The sequence below is a fragment of the Mus caroli genome, unplaced genomic scaffold (assembly GCF_978045245.1).
Source record: "Mus caroli unplaced genomic scaffold, Mus_caroli_1 scaffold_14, whole genome shotgun sequence".
NCBI lineage: Eukaryota > Metazoa > Chordata > Mammalia > Rodentia > Muridae > Mus > Mus caroli.
The window spans coordinates 17,808,890-17,818,806 of record NW_028227269.1 but is presented as its reverse complement, the minus strand read 5'-3'; the positions used below and the strand labels follow the sequence as shown (position 1 = coordinate 17,818,806).

The window sequence follows — 9,917 nt, the reverse complement described above, 5'->3', positions numbered from 1 at the left end:
TGCAAGATTTAAGAGAGGTTAATAAGAGAGTGCAGGACATTCACCCTACTGTTCCAAATCCTTACAACTTATTAAGTTCCCTCCCACCAGAGCGGACTTGGTACACTGTTCTGGACTTAAAAGATGCCTTTTTCTGCCTCCGATTACACCCTAATAGCCAGCCACTGTTCGCTTTTGAGTGGAGGGACCCAGAAGGAGGATATACAGGTCAGCTAACCTGGACAAGGTTGCCCCAAGGATTCAAGAACTCCCCCACTCTTTTTGATGAAGCACTTCACCGTGACCTTGCACCTTTCAGGGCACAGAATCCTCAGATTTCTCACTTACAGTATGTAGATGACTTGCTGGTTGCAGCCTCAACTCAGGAACTGTGCCTTGAAGGAACCAAGAGGCTCCTGAATGAACTGGGTGAGTTGGGGTATCGGGTATCAGCAAAGAAAGCCCAGCTATGCCGTACTGAGGTGACCTACCTAGGGTACACTCTCCGGGAAGGAAAGCGGTGGCTCACTGAGGCCAGAAAACAAACTGTGATGCTGATCCCAACCCCTACCACCCCGCGCCAAGTACGTGAGTTTCTGGGGACAGCGGGCTTCTGCAGACTCTGGATACCAGGGTTCGCAACACTGGCAGCCCCTCTATATCCACTTACTAAAGAAAAAGTCCCATTCACTTGGACTGAGGAACACCAAAAAGCCTTTGACAGCATAAAGGCAGCCCTGCTTGCAGCCCCCGCTCTGGCTTTGCCAGATCTGACTAAGCCTTTCACCCTATATGTTGATGAGCGGGCTGGAATAGCTCGTGGGGTTTTGGCTCAGACTCTGGGGCCCTGGAAGCGGCCAGTGGCCTATTTATCTAAAAAGCTCGACCCAGTTGCCAGCGGCTGGCCTTCTTGCCTGAAGGCCATTGCTGCAGTGGCTCTGCTTGTTAAAGACGCTGACAAACTTACTCTGGGTCAGCATGTGACTGTGATCGCCCCCCATGCTCTGGAGAGTATTGTACGTCAGCCCCCTGACCGGTGGATGACTAATGCTCGGATGACCCATTACCAGAGTTTGTTGCTAAATGATCGAGTAACTTTTGCTCCACCTGCTATCCTCAATCCTGCTACCCTCCTCCCCTTGGCGGATGACTCCACTCCTGTACATCAATGTGCTGATATCCTGGCTGAGGAAACTGGAACGAGGAGAGATCTAACTGATCAGCCTTGGCCGGGTGTGCCTGCCTGGTACACAGATGGCAGCAGCTTTGTGGTGGAGGGAAAAAGGAAAGCAGGAGCGGCGATAGTAGATGGAAAACAGGTAATTTGGGCGAGTAGTCTTCCAGAAGGAACTTCGGCTCAGAAGGCTGAACTTATGGCACTAACCCAAGCCCTGCGGTTGGCTGAAGGTAAGGCAATTAACATTTACACTGACAGCCGATATGCTTTTGCTACAGCTCATATCCATGGGGCCATCTACCAACAGAGGGGGCTACTTACCTCAGCAGGAAAAGACATTAAAAACAAAGAAGAGATTCTAGCCCTCTTAGAGGCTATACATATGCCAAAGAAAGTGGCCATTATCCATTGTCCGGGACACCAAAAAGGTCAGGATCCTGTGGCCCAAGGAAACCAGATGGCTGATGTAGCAGCAAAGCAGGCAGCCCAGGGGGTGATGGCTTTGACAGGAAGGAGTGGGCCTTCATCAGGACCCTCACCAGTGACTCATCCTAATTACAATTGTATATTCTGTCAGAAGCAAGCTGCTCTAGAAACAGCAGTCTTGGTGGAGGGAGGACCTCGTCAAGAGGCACGCCAGGACCAAAAAGAAGAATATGATATCAGGGAGCTCATCTGGACTGCGGACCAGCTTCCCTATTTTTCCCAAGCACGTATCAAGCTACCTGCCAGAGAGGGAAGAGAATTTGTCCAGAAACTGCATCAATTCACCCATTTAGGGGTTGACAAACTCTTGAGACTTATTAAAAATTCCAGATATCAGATCCAAGAATTAAATAAGGTGGTGCAACAGGTAGTGGAGTCCTGTCGAGCTTGTGCGCTCACTAATGCTGCCCGGCCTTATAAAGAACAAGAAAGGAGACAACGGGGGGATCGCCCAGGAGTTTACTGGGAAGTAGATTTTACTGAAATTAAACCAGGAATGTATGGTAACAAGTACCTGCTGGTATTTGTAGACACTTTTTCAGGGTGGGTAGAGGCCTTTCCCACCAAGTCTGAAACTGCCAAGGTAGTGACTAAGAAGATCCTTGAAGAAATCCTACCCCGGTTTGGGATCCCTAAGGTAATTGGCTCAGACAACGGGCCTGCATTTGTTGCCCAGGTAAGTCAGGGATTGGCCACACAATTGGGGACTGATTGGAAATTACACTGTGCTTATAGACCCCAAAGCTCAGGACAGGTAGAAAGAATGAATAGAACCCTAAAAGAGACCCTAACTAAATTAGCTATTGAGACCGGTGGTAAGGACTGGGTGACCCTCCTTCCCTTTGCGCTCCTTAGGGTCCGAAACACCCCTGGACGTTTCGGTCTTACTCCTTATGAAATTCTACATGGGGGACCACCCCCCTTAACTGAGTCTGGCGGGACATTGGATCCCTGTGTTGACTCTTCCTCACCCTCTGCTCTGTTTACCCATTTAAAGGCCTTGGAGGTTGTCAGAACACAGATCTGGGATCAGATCAAAGAAGCTTATGCACCGGGGACTACAACAGTGCCCCACGGGTTCCAGGTTGGAGATTCGGTCCTCGTCAGACGACATCGAGCTGGCACTCTCGAGCCTCGGTGGAAAGGACCATACCTGGTGCTGTTAACAACCCCCACAGCAGTAAAGGTAGACGGAATCGCCGCCTGGATCCACGCCTCCCATGTCAAGAAGGCTCCTAGCCAGGAAAGAGGCAACCATGAAGACAATTGGACGGTGGCAACTACTGACAATCCTCTTAAACTTCGCTTGTGTCGCGGGCGCCACCCTAAGCCTAGGGAACCACAACCCTCATGCCCCAGTTCAGCAGTCTTGGGAAGTGCTTAATGGGGAGGGAAACATTGTATGGGCAATCACTGCAGTCCTTCCCCCTTGGACTTGGTGGCCTGATCTCACTCCTGACATCTGTAGATTAGCAGCAGGATCTCCCAATTGGGACCTCCCCGATCATACTGATCTTGTTAAACCACCCCCTGAACAGCAGTGCGTTCCGAGTGGGATAGGGAGCAACTATGGATGTTCAGGGCAGTTCTATCGAGCTAATCTTAGAGCTGCACATTTTTATGTTTGCCCTGGTCAGGGTCGAAACGGAAGGCTTCAACAAGAATGTGGAGGGGCATCAGATTATTTTTGTGGTAAATGGACATGTGAAACGACAGGGGATGCCTACTGGAAGCCTTCCTCTAACTGGGACCTGATCACGGTAAAACGAGGCAGTGGTTATGATGGGCCGGCCCAGGGAGAAAGGAACTCCTATAAATACCCAGAGAGTGGATGTGCTCTTAAAAACAGCCCCCCAGGACCATGCAAGGGTAAATACTGCAACCCCTTACTTATAAAATTCACCGAAAAAGGGAAACAAAATCGGTTAAGTTGGTTTAAAGGAAATAGGTGGGGTTTGCGCATATACATTCCACCAAGAGACCCTGGGTTCATTTTTACAATCAGGTTGACAGTAAAAGAATTGGCAGTAACCCCCATAGGGCCCAATAAAGTCATTACAGAACAGGGTCCCCCAATAGTACCTGCTCCCCCACAAGTCCCGGCTGTACCAGTTCCACCAACTCCACGACCCAGAACAGCAAGACCTTCCCTCATGAGGACGACCTTAGCTTCCCCATCGTCCTTAGACACAGAAAGCCGTCTGGTCAGTCTAGTCCAAGGAGCTTTTTTGGTGTTGAATAGGACCAATCCTAATATGACTCAATCATGTTGGTTATGCTATGCCTCTAGGCCCCCTTATTACGAAGGAATTGCTCAGATCAGGACTTATAATACTACTTCAGATCATTCCCAATGCCTTTGGGGAGAAAACAGAAAGCTGACTCTGGAAGCAGTTTCAGGAAGTGGACTCTGTTTAGGCCAGGCGCCTCAGGATAAACGGCACCTTTGTAATCAGACCCAGAACATCCAGCCTAGCAAAAGTGGTCAGTATCTGGTGCCCCCCATAGACACAGTATGGGCTTGCAATACCGGTCTCACTCCTTGTGTATCTATATCTGTTTTTAATAGTTCCAAAGACTTCTGCATTTTAGTTCAGCTTATTCCTAGACTCCTGTATCATGATGATAGCTCCTTTTTAGATAAGTTTGATCATCGGGTCCGCTGGAAAAGAGAGCCCATTACCTTAACTCTGGCAGTACTTTTGGGATTGGGAGTAGCAGCGGGAGTAGGTACAGGGACCGCTGCCTTAATTCAGACCCCCCAATACTATGAAGAATTACGTACAGCTATGGATATTGATCTTAGAACTATAGAACAGTCTATAACTAAATTAGAAGAATCTTTAACTTCCCTGTCTGAAGTAGTGCTGCAAAACAGGAGAGGATTAGACTTATTATTCCTTAAAGAAGGAGGACTTTGTGCTGCCCTAAAAGAAGAATGTTGTTTTTATGTTGATCATTCAGGAGTAATCAAAGACTCTATGGCCAGACTTAGAGAACGCCTAGATATGCGTAAGAGAGAGAGAGAAAGCCAACAAGGATGGTTCGAAAGCTGGTTTAATAAGTCCCCTTGGCTCACCACCCTCCTCTCCACCATAGCAGGACCCTTAATTATACTTATGCTTTTGCTCATTTTTGGCCCTTGCATATTCAATAGGTTAGTAGCTTTTATTAGAGAAAGAATAAATGCAGTGCAAGTTATGGTATTAAGGCAACAATATCGGGTCCTTCAGGAAGCCGGTACCCAGCTCTAAGATTAGAGCTTGTCACTAAAAGAAGGGGGGAATGAAAGAGTAAAATTACTGAACACCTGAACTTTTCCTGAACTCTCTTACCCCTCCCATCCAGAGACTGTTCCCGGAACACTCTTGAACTTTTTACCCCAAGGTACCCCCTCCCAATTGGAAACAGCTCCAGGAACATTTTTTAGATAAGGGGTCTCCTGAAAAAAAAAACCTAGTCCTACCCCTCCTAACTGAAGACTATGCCAAGAACATTTTTGAGATAGGGGCCTCTTGGCACTACCTCAGAATGTTCCAATAGATCAAGTACATTGCCAAAATATAGGACACGACCCCTTGGTTATGTAAAGCCCCTTGGCAGAACACCTTAGTGACGCACATTTGTACTTTCCCTACCCTGTTCCCCCTTACCCTTCTCCTATAAAAGCCTGTGACAAATCTGGGCAAATGGTCGAAGCTCCTCTGCATCTTGCTGAGTGCATGAGTTTCGACCCCAGAGGCCTCCGGTCCATGTGCTTGCTTGTTGCTGCTTCATAAAATCTTACTCTCTACACCCTGAGTTCGGTCTCAGTGTCTTCTTGGGTGCGCGGCTGACCCGGGGCTTGAGTGAGTGCCTCCCTTTGGGAGTTTTGGAGTCTTTCAAGTCCAGTGGCTGTGGAAGGAGATGTCCTGAGTCCACAAGCTACAATCCTGGGAAGACATTCCAAGGGTGACCCTGGAGCAAGTGCTCAGGGTTAAGGACAGCCGGGATGACCTGGCTGTCCTCTGGCAGAGTGAGGAAGATCAGGTGCTCTTTCTGCCAGAGCAAGAGTGGACACGGAAACCCACCCCATCAGAGGTAGCGTTTGGCTGGTTGTATAGTTCCAGGCAGGGAAGAGTGTGCTTGGACGTTCTGGTGTCCCTTGTCTCTGTCTTCATTTTGTCTTTGTTTCTGATTTTTGTCATGGGACAGACTGTCTCAACCCCATTATCTTTGACTGAGGACCATTGGACACACGTTAGGGCAAGAGGACGAAATCTATCAGCAAGAGTTAAGAAGAAACCTTGGCAGACTTACTGTACCTCGGAATGGCCCATTTTTGGGGTGGGTTGGCCTCCCAAAGGAACGTTTGATCTCCCCACCATTAGGGCCGTAAAGGCCGTTGTTTTTCAGGAAGGACCAAGATCGCACCCGGACCAGCAACTGTACATCACAGTGTGGGAAGATTGAGCGTGATTTCTGCCTGCATGGGTTCGTCCATTTCTCCCACCAGTACGTCCACGTACCAAGGTTTTGATGGTCTGAGAGAATGCTGAGAAGGGGAAATCGAAACTACTACCTGTAGAAGCCAGCGAAAAATCTACTCCGCTGCAGCCAGCGGCCATTTCTAAAATCTACCCAGAAATAGAGTGGCCCCCTGAATGGCCCAACTCTCTACCACCACCTTATCCCCTGATTCTCCAACCTGTACCCCAACCCTCAGCTCCCATGACTCCACCTTCTGTTCTAGGGATCGGGGAGGGAGGTCCCTCAGCAGGAACAAGAAGCCAGCGGGGAGCCCCCAGCGAGGGGCCAGCCGATTCTATGGTGGCACTTCCCCTTAGGGCTGTTGGAGCTCCCCCCTGCCAGCCAGAACGATCTACAGCTTCTGCAAAACTGGCCTTTTTCTTCCTGTGATCTCTATAACTGGAAAGTAAACCACCCCCTTTCTCAGAAAATCCTACAGGGCTTAAAGGGTTGATAGAGTCTCTGATGTACTCACACCAGCCCACCTAGGATGGTTGCCAACAGCTCCTACAAACCCTGTACACCACCTAGGAGAGAGAAAGAATTCTCCTCGAGGCACGGAAGAACGTCCGAGATGGGGCCGGTTGGCCAGTCCAGACCCCGGTCAAGATAGACAAAGGATTTCCTTTGACTCATCCTCAGTGGGATTATAACACAGCACAAGGTAGAGAACGGCTGTCCAATTACCAACAGACACTAGTTACGGGTCTCAGAGGGGCCGCTCATAGGCCCACAAATTTGGCTAAGGTAAGACAAGTTATCCAGGGGCCAACTGAGCCCCCCTCAGCTTTTTTAGAGAGACTCATGGAGGAATGCATTTTGTGGTGAACTTAGGGATAGACTTTAGACTTCGGGGAATCTTAGGCAAGCATTCTACCAACAGTCGTAGCCAACTCCAGCCTACCCTCCCTCCTCTCCCTCCCCCTCACATTTTCATGTGACACAGTCTTTTCTCTGTGTAGCCCTGGCTGTCCTGAAACTCCCTCTGAGACCAGGCTCACTTGGAACTCACACAGATCCATCTACCTCTGCCTCATGAGTACTGGGATTAAAGAAGAGCCTCACCACCATCTGGCTATGATAGAGTCTTTCTAAACAGCCCAGTCCAGCCTTGAACTCAAGACACTCTTCAGTCTGCTGAAATTACTGGAGCACAGCATGCCTTAAGTGCTCTTTTGAAGGAGATGTAAGACATTGCTGCAAGCAGGAAAGGGCAGAGGCCTCCAATTCGTTCCCCCAGTCCCTCTACAGATGGATGTCTTGTGGGATGGAGTCAGAATAGGCTTCTCTGTCTTGCTGCTCAGCATCCAGGATCAGGTTGGAATGTTGGAACCAGGCTTGATGCAGCAGGTTCTTTTGGATCCCTGAGCCAGCTATGTAATGACTCACACATGGGTTCCTGATTGGCTGGGATGACAGGTCATATCAACAGTGTTCTGATGCTGCAGGCCAAGAAGCCAGCAATGGCCTTCCCCCAGTAGCCAGGGGAATGGCACGGGGCCTCTAAGACTGGTTCTGCATGGTCAATGACTGAGGCTGCCCTAGCCAGTGGCCAGCACCCAACACTCCTGGGACGGTCCAGCAGTAACCCAAGGGTGCTGACCCAGGCCTAGCATAGAGCATGGTAGAATATCTCTCATTGCTTGTGAATGAGCCTATGTGTGTCCCTCTCTAAAAGGAACTGCAGTTTACTTCGTCAGGCTGCAATGGGACATGCAGATTTGGTAGTCCCTGGGTCAATCCCTGCCTACAGCCTTCCCTTCTAGCCATATGTTCTTGCTACCTTGATTTCTCTGAGTCCTGTCTCCTTAGCTGTAAACCAAGAGTGAAGGTCCCTGTGTGTGGAGTTTACAGCCTATTTCTATGAAAGGAAACAGAAGCTATGAGGAGACAGACAAACTGAACCACAGGCAAATGCTCGGTGGGGACATTAGAGGACTTTTACTGTGAAAGACCACAGGCTTCCTCAATGAGCTCCATCTGAGTACAGCACCCTGTGAGGAGGGAAGCCACCGAACTGAAAATCTTCTCTTGCAGGTCACACCTAGTGTAGTGCCATTAAAAACCGTGATCTGTGCTGGTAAAGAGCCCGGGGTCACTGTGATTTGGAAGCATCCCTGGGTAGGGTCAGTGACGTCCTAACTCCTGTACTTCAAACAGGAAATGAGGGGAGGGAAGGAACGATGTAGCCAGGCAAACATCAGCCCAGGGACCACAGAGGCTCCTGTTGCTGAGGGGCAGGTCTAGTACAGGGGCCCAAGCACCAAGGGCTTGCTAGACACAGGGTTGGGGTTTCAGGAGGAAGGCCCCTTCTCTCATGGCGGCAGGTATCCTGGGAGGTCCATGCCTACTGCTTGGGAATAGGAGTGTGACGGTTAGGGACCCTCAGGCAGTGGCTCACACTTCATACCATACACGTTGTAAAGTTTACAGACACACACACACCCGAACACCCCTTCACCAACACAGAGATGTGTTACCTCACTGACTACTCAGAGGCTCCCATCCCTCCTGGCTCCTGTGATAGCCCAGGAGGAAGAGCTGTTAGAAGGAGGACTCCTCAGAGCACTACATAAGACTCCGGAAGATATTTGTCCTGGGAGCTCGCTATTCTTACACACAGGAATATGAGTCCTTTGCTCATTCATTCATCCAGCCACCTTTACCAAGTACGCATGGACTTGGCCTGAAGATGTGCTGAGCGAATGACCCTAAACTTCGGCAGATGGAGAATATGCTGACTGGTGGACGGGAAAGATGGATGCTGAGAGGAAGCCTCACTGTGCTCAGAGGTGAGTAACTATGGCCCAGAGAGAGCAGGAATATGTGGAGAAATTAGGGAGGAAGGGAGTGGGTCATTATCTACTACCGCAGAGCTGTCACTCAGTACACGTTGAGCTCTGAGCTGCAAAGATTCACTGCACCCCATCAGCATGACCCTTCTTCCCATCCTCTCTGGCCACGAATATCTCCACTGCTTCTGTATCCATCCATATGGCTGCCACTGGGCCTTTCTTTGCTCCCACACCTTCTTCAGGCTCTCTCCGAGCTCACATCTCTTAGCCTTCCTGGAATACTTTGACGAAAAGGGAAGACTCTACATACAACCTTCTATGCCTAACATCTTTCCAGCTTTACTTTTTCCAATATTATAATGAGTTCAAGGCCCAGGCTTTACTTTGCTTTTCTTTGCCATTAGAAACCAGAGCGCTCAAGATCACTTGGGACAGTGTATATTCTTAATACATGCTGAGCATAGCCATACTGTCTGCCAAGGTAGACAGCTAGCAGGAAGGCTGTGCCCCAGACTTGTACATGCTTTCATCCACAGGCAGGTGGGTGGGAATGGTGGAGGTGCCAATCATCAGAGGGATCTTTCTACTGATCATCCTCTGACTTCTGACCCCATAGCAAAGTTCTGACATAAGATTAAGAACTATCTGACCCAGACTCTCCTCATTCAGTGCCGAGGTGTGTGTGGCTACAGAGGAGTCACTGGGTGTACACCAAAGCATCCAAGGGCCTCAGGATGAGAAGAGGCACTATAGGCTAGAACTTGTACTCCTCTGACCTCTTTGTCTGCTCCAGCTTCCAGACATCAGTTTCCAGGCTTGACTGGACCCTACCATACACTTGTGCATGGATGGCATCTGGAGTCGAGGACCCTGGGGCCTGGAGGTACATATGCAGTTGACATTCAGTCATATAGACTCAAGAACTGCTCTCTTTAGCCCCAGCAGTGCACACCATATTCCATTGTGTCTAT

The 9,917-nt window shown here is 49.5% G+C and overlaps 1 protein-coding gene across 1 annotated transcript; it reads left to right on the top strand.

Annotated features, from left to right (window-relative positions):
- The first annotated feature begins 491 nt into the window (after nt 1–491).
- LOC147001145 (uncharacterized) lies at nt 492–6,541 on the top strand. The gene is made up of 3 exons (XM_085830382.1): nt 492–1,386; nt 2,640–2,726; nt 6,375–6,541. The coding sequence occupies exons 1-3, from the start codon at nt 531–533 to the stop codon at nt 6,539–6,541; spliced, it is 1,110 nt and encodes a 369-aa protein (XP_085686508.1). The 5' UTR covers nt 492–530.
- Nucleotides 6,542–9,917: the final 3,376 nt, after the last annotated feature.

Excerpts from the sequence above, each read along its gene's own strand:
- LOC147001145 (XM_085830382.1), top strand. The coding sequence starts at position 531 with ATGCTGATCCCAACCCCTACCACCCCGCGCCAAGTACGTGAGTTTCTG. Across the intron at positions 1,387-2,639 it reads AGCCCTGCGGTTGGCTGAAG|GCCTTGGAGGTTGTCAGAAC; the intron begins GTAAGGCAATTA and ends ACCCATTTAAAG. Across the intron at positions 2,727-6,374 it reads CAGTGCCCCACGGGTTCCAG|GGATCGGGGAGGGAGGTCCC; the intron begins GTTGGAGATTCG and ends CTTCTGTTCTAG.